This window comes from Panthera onca, chromosome E3, assembly GCF_046562875.1.
Source record: "Panthera onca isolate mPanOnc1 chromosome E3, mPanOnc1 haplotype 2, whole genome shotgun sequence".
Classification (NCBI taxonomy): domain Eukaryota; kingdom Metazoa; phylum Chordata; class Mammalia; order Carnivora; family Felidae; genus Panthera; species Panthera onca.
Window position 1 is genome coordinate 3,952,056 of NC_138354.1, and position 16,947 is coordinate 3,969,002.

Sequence of the window (16,947 nt, forward strand, 5' to 3'; positions counted from 1 at the left end):
AAAAATTAAAAGCAAAGCAAAAGTATAAAAACGGGAGACTGGGGCACCTGGGTGGCTCCGTAGGAGAAGCGTCTGACTTCAGCTCAGGTCATGATCTCACAGTTCGTGAGCTCAGGCCCTGCATCGGGCTCTCTGCTGTCATCACAGAACCCTCTTGGGGTCCTCTGTCCCCCTCTCTCTCTGCCACTCCCCCACATGTGCTCTCTGTCCCTCAAAAATGAACATTAAAAAAAAAGAGGGGTGCCTGGGTGGCTCAGTCGATTGAGCATCTGACTTGTGACTTCAGCTCAGGTCATGATCTCACGGTTCAGGGGATTGAGCCCCACATCGGGCTCTGCGCTGAGCTTGGAGCCTGCTTAACATTCTCTTTGTCCCTCTCCCCGCTCACTCGCGCTCTCTCTCTCCAAAAGTAAAAAGAAGAAGAAGAAAAAATAATAGTAACCAATAAAAATAAATACAAACCCCAGACTAACGCCTACACCACAGAACTACTGAAGAGATCAGGGGTGATGTCTGCACGGGACCCGGAACCCGGGGTGGTGCCCACAAGGGTCAAAGGTCATTCTGACGGTTCGAGGATCTCTCGGAACGACCCTGGGAGCCGGGGGCTGGCTCTCCGAGGTGCCCACAGGGGAGCAAACGAGCCTCATGTGGGTGAGGTGATCTGCCCAGGCAGGATCCGACCCCAGCCCGCAGAGGCAAAGATCACTGCCCCGGGCCCCTTCTGGCTCAGCCAGCCACGCCCCCTGCCCTGGCCACCCCGCCTGGCACACACCCCTTCCGTGGGCCAGGCGGAACGCACCTGAGGTGTCTCTTCTTCCAGGAGATCGTGTGGAACACGGTGGACACCACGAACAGCCCACAGAGGCCGAGGCCGTAGATCCAGGCAGAGATGGTCTCCCAGTCGTCATCCGACAGGAAGTAGAGGTTGGAGCTGCCGAGGATGCTGGGAATGATCCAGAGCTGGAAGCAGAGTGGAAACAGGTGTTGCAGGACCAGCCTCCCGTGTGGAATCCGGGGAGGGACGCAGACCCCGAGCCTCCTTGGGCACGCCGCCCACCCATTTCTCTAGATCCACGCCGCCCATCGGAACCTCCCTCTGAGGTGGTAACGTCCCAGACCCCCACCGTCCGATACGGGAGCCACCAGGCACCAGCGGCCACTGAGCACTCGAACCGTGACTGCAGCAGTGAGGCAGCGAATTTTTAATTCTATTTCGTGGCGATCGATCTCAGTTTGTTTCAGCAGCCCACGGAGCCAGCGGCCACCACATGGGGCAGCACAGCCCTAGAGAAGGTCAGGGTACACACGTAGTCCCCGCCTCCTGAAGAAAACGTCCCTCCCCACCAGGTCTGCCTGGAAAACCCCTCACTCGTCACATCCCAGTTTATCGATCACTTCCCGAGAGAAGTCTAGAACTCTCCGAAGCACTGGGGGCGGGGAGTCCCAGAACGTGTGCCCAATTCTGTGTGCCGGGAGCACTGTTTCTAAAGAAAGGGTCTCTGGCAACACCAGTCAACGGAAGGATAACACCGGTCCCAGAGGTCATTTGAGACGTTCTGGCAAGCCACGTTTTTAAAAGGAAAAACAGACGGAGTTAATGTCAATACTTTATCTGTTCAGCCCGACAGGTCCACAAGACCACGTAATTAACATACACATTTTGAGGAGACATTTTACATCCTGTCTTTCCTGCCAGGTCTTCCCGAGTCGGTGCGTATGTCGCACGCACAGCACGTCTCCAATCAGACGAGCTGCACGTCAAGTGCACAACAGCCACACGGGGCCAGTGGCTACCGAGCTGGACAGGGGAGGTCTAGGTCTTTCGTTATTCTCAAAGGGATCCACTGCCCAGAGGATTTCTTAGGCGAGGCTGGGGTGGAGTCGGTGAATATTCCAAGCAGACGGAACATCGTTTGCAAAGGCATGGAGGTGTACCTTCTATCCAGGAAACGGCCCATTCAGGTGCTGGAACCTGAGGGGAAGAGCGTGGCAGTGGGAGGTGGGCCGACACATGAGCTAAGACCTGCCCGGGAGCTCGTAACGGAGTCCAGATGCCGTACAGGTGCTAGGGAGCCACTGAAGGTTCGAAGAGCAAAAAGGGAGGCCTGCTCAGCACCACAGTCCAGTTTCCCCAAATGGCCTTCCCTCGAGATCCCACTCACTCTTCCAAGGGCCACAGAGGACTTGATGTCAGCGGGGACATCACCGTGGAATGGAGATGTTGAGTCTCGCCAAGGGCAGAGAGCCTGCCTCCCCCTGCACCTGGAAGCGTCCCCCTCTCAGCTCCCGGCCCCCCAAAAGCCAACTCACAGCATGGGTGGCACAGTTGGCTGCATGTTCGTACTCGGTGGGCTGGTACCTCTTGTGGGCGGGGACTCGGTGGTTCATGAACCTGGAACGAGAGACATAATTCTTGGAAGCTGGGCCAGGAAGCCGGGAGCAGCTGTGGTCACAGGATCCCCAGGAGGCCTGAAGACCAGGTCCCTCTCAGTGGGAAAAAAGATCCCTCCCCTCCCCATCACCCCTCCTCTGCCTCTCCCTCCCTTCTTTCCCACCCCCTTTTCCCTCCCACCTTCCTCCCCCTGCTCCCCCTCTTTCCTATCTTCCTCCTCCCCTCCCCCTCCCTCTTCGCCTTCCCATCTCCCTCCTCCCCCTCCCCCTCCCTTCCTCTTACACTTTGTTTGGACTACCCAATACCTTGTGCCTAATCCCCAGTGTGGCATTTGTTGCACAACTTTGCTAAATACAGCGTTCTCTCCATTTCCTGTTGCTCATTTTCCTTACTGACACACAGACAGCTCCCCATGGGCACAGCCCAACCCATTCTTACTCGCACACCCGCCAGAATAACCACCACCCGGGAGGGGGCCGAGCTCAGAAAGCGCCCTTAGGCCCCCTCCCAGTGACTCTCTTCCCTCAAGGAAACCGCCCTCTGACACTGTCCTCATAGATTAGCTTGGCCTGCTCTTGAACTTCCCATCAATGGGATCACACAGCACAGACCCTTCTTTGTCTGGCTTCTTTGGCTGCGAGACTCATTCATGTCGCTGGACGCAGCGATGGACCGTGTTCATCGCCGTACGGAATTCCACACACAATTATGCCCCCCATCTACTGGACGTGGACTTTCCAGTTTGGGGCCATCGTGGGGAACTCTGCCTCGTGACCACCGGTGTGCACATCCTCGGTGACCATCTGCCCTCACTTCTGCCGGACGCAGATGCACACGTGGAACAGCCAGTTGACTGTCTCAAGCAATATGCACTCCCGGTGTTCCAGAGTCCTTGGGGAGATTCCTCGGCCCCTCCAGTCTCTCCTTTGTTCCGCAGTGGAGCTCCGAAAGCACAAAAAGAGCCCACTGCAGGGAGAGAAAGCTACCACGATGAGGGTAGGGAGTGACACCCCCAGGGCGTCCGGCACTCAGCCTGGGTCCGGCAGGCAGGACTCCGCACAGGGGTATCCAAATCAGGCTGGGAAGGCAGGCCTGGCAGGGCGGGGAAGGGGCGTCCGAGAGCCGGGGGGTGAGGTCTGCAAGCACCTGGCTGGCAAGCTGGACCGGCCTGGCAGGGGTCACCTCCTTGGCCCACACGGGCTCAGGATCAGGAAAACGGGCAGTTCCCCCGTTCGTCTCAGACTCACACACCGAGCTTCTGTATGCAGCTGTCATGCTAGCACGGCTCACCGAGACTTTACCGAGCACTTTCTATATGCGGGTACCACACCAGTACAGATCACAGAGCATTTATTGAATGCCTTCTGGGGGCTGGACCTATGCCAGTGAAGTTCACAGGGCATTTATGGAGCACGTTCCATAGGCTGGATCCATGCTAAGTACACTTCACTGAGGATGTGCCAGCGCCTCCTCCGCCATACAGACCACAGAGCACCTATTAAGCACCTTCTGTATGCCGGCTCTACACTCAGAACACGGGACAGAGGGTTGAGACGAGCTCCTCAAGGAGCTCATGGTCCAGAAGGCACGGGATCCAGGCAGAAATCCTGACACCGCGTGATTAATGCTTCTCGTCCTTTCGGGAAACACTGGAGAACACCTACTATGCGCTGGCTGGGATTAGAGGAGCAGCACAGCACAGGGTGAAGGCTGCGGAGAGGGGAGAGGGCTCCCAGGGCACAGGCTCAGCACGACGCCCGAGGCACCTGCCTCTGCAGCGCACACCGCAAACAGATGTTGAGGGATGACGGAGGAGTTCACCAGGCGGAGAGGAAAGGGTGCTCCTGGCCCAGGGACCGGCAGACGGGAGTGTGCAGGGCGGGTATGGAGGCTGGAAGGCTGGGGTGTCTCCCAGGGGCTGACATTGCCATACGCTGCCATCTGCCTGACACGCACCGCGTCCGGTTTTCCTGTGCTGGCCCCTCGGCACCTGGACAAGTCTGGGGGTCCACGGCTGCTCCCCCCACCCACCTGCCCCGACAGCTGTTCTCCACCTGCATCAGCTGGCGGTCACTCCACCTGTGACAAGGCCAGGGTCCTGCTGAGCCCATTACACAGACGAGAAAACCAAGACCTTACACGCCAACCCCCACAGAGTCTGACACCCATGCAGGGGCAGACTCGACCCCGGAGCTGAGTCTCTGGGCTCAGGGTCACAGAGAAAAGGGTGGACTCACCCCTGCAGCTGGGGACCCCCCAAAAAGCACAGCCTCCCCGGGAGGCCGAAACAACCAGCCCATCAGCTCACCTTCTCCAGCAAGAAGCTGTCAGTGGCCAAGAGTGGGTTAAGAAGGGACTTAATAGGACAACAAAAGCAGTGTTACGGGCTGGACTGTGTCTCCCCCAAATTCCTACGTTGATGATTCTAACCCCCAGCACCCCAGAAAGTGACCGCATTTGGAAACAGAGCCATTGCAGATATTAGCAGTTAAGATGAGGCTCCCCTGGAGGAGGGCGATCCCCCGGTCTGCTACAACTAGGGTCCCCGGGGGAGGAGGGGTGACACAGGGTGGAAGCCCACGTGACGGTGATGGCAGAGACTGCAGTGACGTGTCCACATGCCAAGGGGCACTGAGGGTTGCTGAAGCTACCAGAAGCTGGGAGCCAGACACAGAGGCTCCTCCTTCAGAGCCTCCAGAAGGAATCCACCCTCCTGACACCCTGATTTTGGACTTCTGGCTTCCAGAGCTGGGAGACCAGATTTCTACATGCTTAAGGCCACAAAGCGCATGGTCATTTACTACAGCTCTAGAGACACGAACACAGGGATGCACGGTGTTAATTTTGATAGATTCTGCCCCAAAGCCCCCCACGGCGCTGTGCCAACTGGGCGAGGGGGCGGGCAGAGGTCAACTGGGCAGGGACACAGCTGACGCCCTTCTCCAAGGTGGGAAACCAGGTCTGGGGCTGAGGAAGTTCCCGTCCACCTGTCGCCGACTTTAACAAACACCAATAAGCCACCCACAGTGCCAGCCTCACGGGTCCAAGAGCGACATTGCGTTGCCGCGGTGACCCATGATGGGCAATCCCTTATTTGTTTCTGGGTTCCACAAAACCCTCCTTGTCTCTGCCCCGCGCTGCAGCCACTGAATGGAGAGAAAGGCGGACAGAGAAAAAGGCCGGCAGACCAGGCCCCGGGGCCGGGGGCAAACACCCAAGAAACAGTTCCCACAACCCTCCAGAACCAAGAACTTTTTCTTTACCCTCCTTGTGGCCTAATTTTTTTCTTTCTTTCCTTTTCCTTTTTTTTTTTTTTTTTTTTGCTACTCTGTGTTATGAGTTTGGGCAAATGTAGATGGGCGTGTGACCACCACCACAATCAAGAGTAAGAACAGACCCCTTCGTCCCTCCCAAAATGCTTGCACGCCCCGGGGACCCAACACCTGTTCCCGGCCCCATTACTGCTGCTCTGCTCTCTGCCCCAACAGCTTTGTCTTTCCAGAATGTCGTGTAAATGGAGCAACATGGTCATACCACAGCGTGTTGTTACGTTTTTTACTTTAATATCTAAAAAGAATTTATTTCAATTTTTTAAAATATTTTTTTGATAGAGTATCAGAGCATGAGTGGGGGAGGGGCAGAGAGAGACACAGAATCCAAAGCAGGTTCCAGGCTCCGAGCTGTCAGCACAGAGCCCGATGTGGTGCTCGAACCCATGAACCATGAGATAATGACCTGAGCCGAAGACGGATGCTCAACCGACTGAGCCACCCAGGCACCCCAGAAAGAATTTATTTTAGAAAGTCAAAGCACATTCCCAGATGGAAAGAAACTTTCCATGACAAGCAGGGATTTACTTATTTACTTAAAATGTGTCTAAGACAAACACGTATTATACAAGAAGAAAACAGACCCTCCTAGATGGTATATTCCCATTCTTGGCAAATTATTTTCAAAACTTCCATCCTTTTTTTCTTTTTCCTTCTGTGTAGACTTTTCACTGCTGAGCACTATTCCACTGTCTGGGCGTACAACAGCTTGTTTATCCGTTCCCCAGGAGAGGGATAAGGGAGTCATTTTTAACAGGAAACACAGATAAAATATAGAATGTTCTAGAACATAGCTGACAGTCAGATAGCAACCTTCAACATTGGGGGAAGTTTCTCTTAAAAGAGTTGATATCCCCAGCAGGCTGTCACTAGTTAAACTAAAGGAGGGAAAGAGGCCTTTCTTCCTCCCCTCTGGAGAACACAATCCCCATTCTTCGGCCAGCCCTACTGCTTAGATAACCACGTGGGCATGGCATTTGTGGGGTGTGGGGAGGGCAAATCCACGAGGAAAGCTCCCCGAGTCAGAGCTGGCAGGGAGGCAAGGGCACAGGCTGAATTCCCATCCTGAACAGGACAGAGCAGGGACTTTGGAGCTTGGCACAGCTGGGTGGAAAATCTCTGCACAGTCACTGAGGTGCTCTGAGACCTAGGAGAAGTTACCTAATGTCTCTAGGCTGCAGCTCCCTTGCATGTATAAGGAGAAACTACTACCTAGCCTACAGATACCATGAGATAATACGGCTCAAGAGCCCACGCGGGAGTGCCTGACACGTACTGGTGCTCAAGGAATGGACATTCTTTTTGCCTCCTCCTGGAAAGCCCCCAGAAAGCCCAGGTACCATTTTCTTACTGGCAGCTGACCCGTCCCAGTACCTCACATTAAAGCCCACCACATCCTTGCAAAGTAGATACGATTATTCCAATTCGGAGATGAAGCTATAAGAGGTTAGGCCAGTTGTTCTCAGCCAACAAAACAGCTGCCCACCCTCCACGGCTTCTCTCTCCCCCAGTTCACCTCTCCACGCTGCGTCCCTGCCAAGTTCTGTGGCTCCAGTTATGCAGATTATTGTGTTAGTCCTCAGATCAACTTTCTAGGTGTGCAAAACGGTTTGGGGCCGATCTAGCTGCATTTCAGGGATAAAAGAAGCAGAGAATTTCCGTGCTGCTCCGCCATTTTGGCCTCTATTTTTTTTTATTCTAGGTCAGTGGTTCTCAATCTTGGCTGCACATGGATGGGTAGATCCATCCATATGACAGGATATTACTCAGCCACAAAAAGGAATGACATATTGATACCTGCTACACATACAAACCTCAACTACATGATGCTGAGTGAAAGAAGCCAGATACAAAAAATCACCTATTACAGGGGCGCCTGGGTGGCTCAGTCAGTTGAGCATCCGACTTTAGCTCAGGTCATGATTCCACAGTTTGTGGGTTTGAGCCCCACGTCGGGCTCTGTGCTGACGGCTCGGAGCCCAGAGCCTGCTTCAGATTCTGTGTCTCCCTCTCTCTTTGCTCCTTCCCCACTCATGCTCTCTCTCTCTCTCTCTCTTTCTCTCTCTCTCTCTCTCAAGAACAATAAACTTAAAAAATTTTTTGTTTAATTCTTTTAAGGGTCTTGAGGGAAGATAAAGATGGACTGACTGGGGGCGCCTGGGTGGCGCAGTCGGTTAAGCGTCCGACTTCAGCCAGGTCACGATCTCGCGGTCCGTGAGTTCGAGCCCCGCGTCGGGCCGGGCTCTGGGCTGATGGCTCGGAGCCTGGAGCCTGTTTCCGATTCTGTGTCTCCCTCTCTCTGCCCCTCCCCCGTTCATGCTCTGTCTGTCTCTCTCTGTCCCAAAAATAAATAAACAACGTTGAAAAAAAAAAATTAAAAAAAAAAAAAAAAAAAAAAAAAAGATGGACTGACTGCCTGTCAGACCCCAGCATTGTACCAAGTGCTGGATTTCTGGGCGAGATAAGGGTGTCCTGAGATACATGCCGATGTGCTTGAGGATGAAGTGTCCGAATGTCTGCAGTTTAGCCTCAAAAGCTTCAGCGCCAAGAGGAAGTGATAAAGCCAACACAGCAAAAGGTTAATAGCCGGTGACTCTAAGTGAATGGCACTCGGGCAAGTTCATGGAACGTTTCTTGCAACTTTTGACTACAAGTTTGAAACTTTTCAAAATAAAAGGTTGGAAGGAAATTCTCTGATGCCAATGCTTTTATGATGTAAAGACTTAAACAACGAAGACCAGTCCTCTGCCAGGGCGTGATCTCACACCCATGACTGTCACACCGGAGACAGCAGAGGGAATTTCTGGAGACGGAAGCACATGAGGAGAGGAGGAGCGGGAAGGAGGAGGGGTGTTCAGAGGCAGGGAGGGAGCCCACCCGGCTGGAGTAGGAGCTGAGCCGGGGCAGGGGTCATGAGGTGATCCCAGTCACAGGGATCACACTAGGTGATCCCTAGTGTTCCAGCATTCTCTGTGTCTCGCAGGTGAACTGAGTCATTGCCATCCTCCAGAACCATCCCCACCTCATTCTCCGGGAGCCCTGACCCTTCACTCAGCACATGGCTGCCCAGAGCAAAGGAAAGCACTGAAGGATGGTATGTGGACTGCGGCTGTCTTCCCACATCACCCGACTATCACAGGGCTGGAAGAGCTGTCTCGGCCCCTGCGAAACGTTGCCTTATGCCCACAGCTCCCTAAAGACATTATGGATGTACCTTGGTATTACAGACCCCAAATTTGAACATTCTTTCCCCAAATTTGGCCACTTTTAACTGATCGTGAAAAGCAGAAAATAATGTGACTTTATTAAATCTTCTCATTGGCTCTCCCACTGTCCACAGGACAACAGCCATCCTTTCCAGTACATTTCCAATTAACTGACTGTGGAACTAGCTGGTGGGTAGGTGGGTAGGTAAGCAGACCGAAGAGAAGACAAATGCCTTCTCAGACAAATAACTAGTTAGGTAAATATTTGTCTGGAAGGATAGATGGATAAACGGATAAATGGGGAGTCTGGAGGATGGGTGGAGGGGATGGATAGATGGATGGGGGATGAATGGACAGAGGGGAAGGATGGATGGATAGAGGGGAAGGATGGATGGATGGATGGATGGATGAGCTACTGGATGGCTGGTTGGATGGGTGGCATATAAATGATGGATGGAGGGAGGGAGGGATGGATGGATGGATGGACGCATGGGATGGATGAATGAAGGGGTAGGTGGATGAGTATGTGACTAGGAGAGATAGGCACGTAGCTTGGTAGAAACATAAATAGATAAGTGGAAAATAGATGTCTGAATGGATGGAAGGATGGATGGATAGATAGATAGATGGATGGATGGATGGATGGATGGATGGATGGAGAGATGGATGGAAGGAAGGATGGACAGATGGGTGGAAGGATGGGATGGATGGATGAACAGACGGACAGGGGGATGGGGGGATGGATGGATGGATGGGATGGATGGACGGACAGACGGGGGGATGGATGGATGGGATGGATGAATGAAGGGGTAGGTTGATGAGTATGTGACTAGGAGAGATAGGCACGTAGCTTGGTAGAAACATAAATAGTTAAGTGGAAAATAGATGTCTGAATGGATGGAAGGTGGACGGATGGAGAGATGGATGAAAGGAAGGATGGACAGATGGGTGGAAGGATGGGATGGGATGGATGGATGGATGGATGGACGGACAGGGGGAGGGGTGGATGGGAAGATGTATGGATGGATGGGATGGATGGACAGACGGACAGAGGGATGGATGGATGGGATGGATGGATGGGATGGATGGATGGATGGATGGATGGGATGGATGGATGGACGGACAGGGGGATGGATGGATGGGATGGATGGATGGGATGGATGGATGGATGAAGGTGTAGGTGGATGAGTATGTGAGTAGAGAGATAGGCACGTAGCTTGGTAGAAACATAAAGAGGTAAGTGGATAAACAGAAGTCTGAATGGATGGAAGGATTGATGGCAGAAATTTGTTTTCCTTTCCTCCTTCCAAGATGAACACCAGAACACTTTCAAGTAAATCATGCTTTGCTGAAGCTCGGTGGCCTGGCTAATACAGCACTGGCATCCAGGAGATGCCTGTCCCAGTCCTTTATCAAAGTGGCAAATGCTTGGGTTTCTAGGGTTTGGACAGGCGGTGGGGCACAGTGGAAAGAGGACAGCCTTTGGACGCAATTCAGATCAGACTCGGCGAACACTCCAAATGCAGGCGCTGTTACGACCCAGTGATTCCAACAACGGTCTCCAAGCAACTGGGAGAGAGCTCCTCTGTCAGAGCCCCATCCTGCCCCCTCTATCTTACGTGCAGTCACGGGGCCCTCCGTGGAACTGGTCACGTGTGAGGTACCCGCCTGCTGGGGGGCTGCTAGGAGACCAGCCCACACTCACAGCACACAAGGGAGTGTGTTCCACACTGTAAGGTACCATTCGCCCCCTGCTCTTCTCAGATGGGGTGGAGCCAGGCCTGGGGGTCTCATCTCCTGCCTACGCCTCTGCTTTGGTTTACACCCTCCTTCATCACCTACCTAGCACACAACAGAGTTTATAATTAAGATTGGGAGTTCGGGGGTCAGACGTTCCAGATTCAATCCCGGCACCACTCCCCTCTAGCCACGAGTCCATGTGCAAGCTGCTAAAGCTGTCCTCGGTTTTCTCATCTGAGCAATGGGGTTAACCCCAGCACCCCCCACAGAGGATAATAAAAGGATGAAACGGGCTAATCTGCGCACAGCACTCAGCATCTGTAGGCGCGTGACCGACATGAATGATTCTGTTACTGTGAATCCTCACCATGGATGAGGCACGCCCTATTGCTGGCCCCCTTTCATAGCTGGGGAAACTGAGGCCCAGAAAAAGCAAATCCCCAAATGCCTAAGGCATGACAGCTAGGTAAAGACAGGGCCGGTATTTCTGCCCAGGATCTTCTGAGCTCTAGGAGAGTAACGGCGCCTGCCTCACAGAGGACGACTCGTGCCGCGTGAGCTCCCTGCACACGGTAGGCACTCAGTACAAGCTGATCCCTGTCTGCCTCCCGCAGCACCCCCAGAACAGGTGCCGTGACGTGCTGAAGTGAGGCAAGAAGGCTTGCTTTCAAACGTCAGGCCTCCCCACTCCACACCCATTCCCCCCCAAAACCAGAAAACCAGCGTTGGCGAGGACGAGAAGTTGGCGGCGACGTAAATGGTGCAGCCGCCGCGGAGCACCAGATGGAGGCTCCCCCGGAAACTACACGAAGAACTACCATCCGATCCAGGCGCTCTGCCTCCGGGACAAGAATTGCACCCGCACACCCACAGCAGCACGGTCCACACGCGGCCACAGGTGGAAGCGAAGTGTCCGTCACAGATGGACGGATGACAAAAGGTGGTCCAGCCACACAATGGGAGGATATTATTCAGCCCTAAAAAGGAAGGGAACTATGACACCTGCTACCATGTGGACGGACTTTGAGGACGTTACGCTCAATGAAACAAGCCAGATACAAAAGGGCAAATAACGCAGGATTCCACGTATAGGAAGGAGATCCCCAGGGTCACCAACTCCATGGAGACAGAGAGAAGGTGGTGGTATCCGGGGCTGGGGGAGGGGACGGCGTGAAGGGGGACAGCGTCTCTGTTCGAGACAACGGAAGTCAGCCTGGAGACAGGCGGTGGTGACAGCAATGTGAATATGCTTAATGCCGCTGAAGCATACACTTGAGAAAGGTTAACACTGGGCGCCTGGGCGGCTCCGTCGGTTAAGCGTCCGACTTCAGCTCAGGTCATGATCTCATAGTTCGTGAGTTCGAGCCCCACCATCAGGCTCCGTGCTGATAGCTCGGAGCCCGGAGCCTGCTTTGGATTCTGTGTGTCCCTCACCCACTCATGCTTGCTCGTGTGCACTCTCTCTCTCTCTCTCTCTCTCTCCTTCAAAAATAAACATTTTTTAAAAAGTGGTTAAAACGGTAAGTTTTATGTCTGTATTTTACAAAAAAAAAAAAACCAAAAAACAAAAAAAACGAGGCCACTGGCACATCTAGGTACATAGGAAGACTTACTATCATGCCAGCAGGGAAGGGACAGGAGTTGGGTCTGGGCTGTGCCATCGTCACCCCCTCCCCGAAACCCTGGGCCACTGGGGACGCAGCCATATCACCACCTGGCAGGTCGGAGGAAGGAGCCAGAGCAAATGTTGCTGCGCGTGAGAATCACCGGGGGAGACGGAGAAAATGCCGATGCCCAGGCCTCATCCCCAACAATTACAAAGGGACTGCCAGGCGAGGGACCCAAGCATTGGAATTTTTGAAAACTTCCCAGGGGATTAGCAGCAGGCCGGAGGAAGAGCCTCATGGAGAAGGGACCGCACCAGGTGCCACACATGGATGCCACAGGGACCCAGGACCACAAAACAGACACCCGGCTCAGCACAGACAGCAAACAGGCTTCAGCCCCCACACCAAGTCCATGGGCTCGTGCTGGTTGCCTGGAGCGTCGTATCTCGAAGGCCCCTGAGCGTGAGTCTACGCGTGGCAGGAAGGGGGGCGGCGATGAACTGGCGGTGTCAGCCACAGGCACTGGGCAGGCCAGAGGCAGCCATCCCTGGCTTAAAAGTTACCCAACGAGGGGCGCCTGGGCGGCTCAGTGGGTTAAGCATCTGACTCTCGGTTTCGGCTCAGGTCATGATCTCACGGTTTCATGAGTTCGAGCCCCGTGTCTGGCTCTTTGCTGGCCGCGCAAAGCCTGCCTGGGATTCTCCCTCTCCCTCTTTCTCTGCCCCTCCCCTGCTCGTGCTGTCTCTGTCTCTCTCAAGATAAATAAATAAGCTTACAAAAATTAAAAAGTTTGTGAACATTTAGGAGCAAAACAAAATATAGGTGACATTAAGTGGTACCCACAAATTAAAAAAAAAAAAAAAAAAGGTACCCAATGCTTTCACTTCCCTCCTCTTCTCTGAACCTTGCTGCAAAGTGAGCGGGGCGGGGGTTATGACTGTCATTTTATACAGGGATTCACAGAAGTTAAGCCACAAGCTAGGAAGTGGCACAGCTGACATATGACCCCAGACCTTCTGATTCCTGGTTTATTCTTTCCACTGCACTCACTTCCCCTTTCATCCCTGTCTGTGGTTCTGATGGGAAAGGCTCTGCTAGCAATCTTTTACACTATAGTGTAATGTATCTGGGCATCCTCTCCAGGATGGAGAATCTGGAGGCAAAGAAGGGAAGGGACAGAGCCCTCTCGCAGCTCATGAAATCACTGCCTCATTGGCCAGTGGTCAGAGCAGCCCCGGCCGCAAGTGGCCCGTGATCCCCAGTCCCCCCGAACCCCAAATTAGTCAGTCCCTCCCATCTTAGAAAGCCTAACACCAAGACTCTCAGGTCTCATGGGTCAGGGAAAACCTCCGGCAGACCCAGAGCACAAGAGCCCGTGTCAAACTGAGAATAAAAAAAAAAGAACAGGGGCGCCTTGGGTGGCTCAGTCAGTTGAGCGTCCAACTCTTGATTTCAGCTCAGGTCATGGTCCCAGGGTCGTGGGATCCAGCCCTGCCTCGGGCTCCACGCCATTTGTGGAGCCTGCTTAAGATTCTCTATCTTCCTCTGCCCCTCTCCCCTGCTTTTGATCTCTCTCTCTCTCTCTCTCTCTCAAACTAAACAAAAGAAGAGCCTGTGTTCCAGGGGAACCTGCTTCTTTTGTTTCCTATCCCTGACTCAAACCCTGCAATTTCTCCTCACCCCACGAACGCTCTCCTCGTGGCCCACAGCCATCATGGCTGTGGGCCTTCCACGTACCTTTTCTTCGGCTTAAAAATCCCTTTCCCTCTTCCCCAGCTGGAGAACTCCTATTCAGCCTTCAAAGCCCAGGTGAAAAGGCCCCTCTGAAGAGCTTTGCTTGATCCTCACAGTCCCATGCAGACTGCAGAGCCAAAGCCTTCTCTCGCCTCCAGGCCAACGCACGAGCGGTTGCTTACGTGGACCGCCTTCCGTCTTTCTCTTCCTGGAGCAGTCCTAGGCCTAGTCCTAGGGAGAGTCTGGACTCCCACAACTGCCTGCGGAGCCCCTATCACAGGGCACGCAACACGCATTTGGGTGTTTCTGGGTCCGTCTTGTCCCCCAGACTGCACGCGGGCCCCAATTCGTCTTTGTCTTCTCGGTACCAATGCAGAGCCAGGCGTGCGACAGGTAATGCCTGACAAATAACTGATTGATCCGTCATCTCACGGCGTTTATGAAGTCGTTCAGACTGGAGATAATAAGTTTGGAACCGTCCCAGCCTTTTAAGATCTTACGAACATTCTGGAGCAGACAGTCTCCTGAGACGTGAGTCAATCCAGCCAGGATAAGGGGCTTGCCCAAGGTCACCCGAGAGGCAGGGCCAGTGAGCTGACCTGGAAAAGCAGAAGGTACGAAAGGGGGGCACCAGAGGAGAGACTGCGGACAAGGGCGGGACGCGCCATTGTTTTCTTTAGATTTCTGCAGCGTTTCACTGACTGCAACGGTCATTTGCTACGTTAGTCAATCTTAAAACTCTGACCAATGTCCACGTTTGAACTTGAGACCAGGCGTTCTCAAACCTGCCGCATTGGAGTTGGGAGAGGGAGGGGGGCTGGTCCCAACAGGAGCGCTGGAAACTACCCAAATGCCCATCCAGCGCAGGATGGGAATACACCACGAAAGAGCCACGCCTCCTAACACCACACTGGCCAGACACAAGCACAGAAACCGGGATGCATCTCAGACACGGCGCCGAACGACGGGACGCGCTCTCTGGCGCTATTTAGATCAACTTCAAGAATCAGCAATGGGAGTCTTTGATGATAAAATCCAGGACAGGGGGCACCCTTGGGACTGGGAGACAGCGACTGGAAGGGATATTTAGGAGGTTTCTGGTAACTGGCAATGTTTAGCATCTTGATTAGGGTGCTGGTTCCCCAGTTTTTGAGCTGAAATCGAAAGGCAGGCTCTCCTGTACATTAGACTTGAGTAAAAGGCTAACAAACAGAGCAGCCATGCTCCTAAGGGCTGGGTCTGAGTGGGGTCTGCAAAGGTATGCTTTGGGGGGGGTGGGGGGACGCCTGGCTGGCTCAGTTGGTGGAGGATGTAACTCTCGATCTCAGGGGTTGTGGGTTCAAGCCCCACGTCGGGTGTAGACATTACTTCAAAATAAAATCTTTAAGGGGCACCTGGGTGGCTCAGTCAGTAAGCGTCTGACTTCGGCTCAGGTCATGATCTCAAGGTCCGTGAGTTCGAGCCCCGCATCGGACTCTGTGCTGACAGCTGGGAGGCTGGAGCCTGCTTCGGATTCTAGGTCAACACCTCCCTCTCTGCCCCTCACCTGCTCACGCTCTGCCCCCCCCAAAAATAAATAAACATAAATTAACTAATTAATTAAAATCTTTAAAAAGAACTTTTAAAAGGGTATGCTTTCTACATCACACCTGCCCTGGGGTCTACAGGCAGCAGGTGCAACACGGCTGCCCCAGGCAGGGTCTAAAGTGGCTGACCTGCCGGGTGCACACCACCTCGGCCCCCAACACATCCCAGTTGCTCGCCTCCCCTCCCGCCCCCTCCCCTTCACGCTGGAGGGGCCAGGCCCAGCCTTCGGGCTTCTGTGTTTCCTCCGTCCTTCGAGCCTGGACCCAGGGCGGTAGCCCCCAGAGAGAAGTGCTCCTCTTCCAAATAAGCCCAGACCCAGGACGATAGCGGCCGCCCCTCCCCGACTGGGCCGTGCCTGGCAGTGGCGGCCCTGGGTCCCCAGGACAGAGGACTAAAGAGATTTGTCCTGGCTTCCACACAAAGGGAGTCTGTCTGTCTGTCCCGCAGAGGCCAGCACAGCCCAGGCAGGGCCAAGCTGGCCCCGGGCCCTGAGAGCCTCCCCCTCCTCCAGCTTGGCCCCAGGATACTTCTTTGTGTCCATTCATGAATTCAGGCTCCTCCCGGGTGCAGACAGCATCTTGGCTCAGGCTTTGGGAAGCAGTTTTTGGGCTGGTGCCACTCCACGATGGTCTGGAGATCAAAATCCCAGCAGGGAGAGGGCCAGAAACAGGAAGGGGAAACTGACGAAGGGGTGGGAAGGACGGTGATTGGACCCCGTGCCAGGTCCGAGGAAGTCTGGAGGGAAGATGGGCCACGGCCTCGCTTCACGTGGCATTCCATGTGGACGGTGCCCCCCGGGAGGTGTGCATCTGGTAGCGCGGGCCGGGCAGACCCGGGCAGACCCCAGCCCCCCGTTCTGCACCCTCCCTGTGGCTCCCCGGGGAACCTCCTCCCCTCTGAGGTAATGAGAATCCCCATCTCTAAAGCAGTGACCACCCTGCCCCCTGCCTCACCAAAGCTACTGGAAGACCACCGGCGAGAGACCTTCTGAACCAGAAATCCTGGGGGGCGGGGGGCCAGCACCTCAGCAACCCTTGCAACGGGGGGGGGGGGGGGGGGGGGGGGCAAGCCCATCCCCCACCCAAGTTAAGGCTCTAGAGTTAACGCTCATGGCAATCAGCCTCTGCCAGGACACGGCGAGCTGTGGAATCAGCCAGGCCCCTGGGCCCGGCAGGGAGAGCCCAACACGCGCTCCACACTGTCTCCCAAGCAGAACCAGCTTGCCTCTTTCTAAACCTCATTTATTGACTTTTGAGAGAGAGCGAAAGAGCCGGCGGGGAAGGGGCAGAGAGAGAAGGGAACAGAGGATGTGAAGTGGGTTCTGAGCTGTCAGCACAGAGGCCGATGCG

The 16,947-nt window shown here is 54.3% G+C and overlaps 1 protein-coding gene across 10 annotated transcripts in view; it reads right to left on the reverse strand.

Moving 5' to 3' along the window:
- The window catches only part of MMD2 (monocyte to macrophage differentiation associated 2), a 62,818-nt gene that overhangs the window by 33,733 nt on the left and 12,138 nt on the right, over nt 1–16,947 (reverse strand). For all 10 annotated transcript variants that reach the window (XR_013552828.2, XR_013552827.2, XM_078439824.1 and 7 more), the window contains 2 exons: nt 2,314–2,395; nt 803–963 (listed from right to left, as the gene is read on the reverse strand). Coding sequence is in view for 8 of the 10 variants with exons in the window: in XM_078439824.1 (XP_078295950.1) it covers nt 803–963; nt 2,314–2,395 (243 nt within the window). In the remaining 2 variants the exon portion in view is untranslated. The remainder of the gene's footprint in view (nt 1–802; nt 964–2,313; nt 2,396–16,947) is intronic.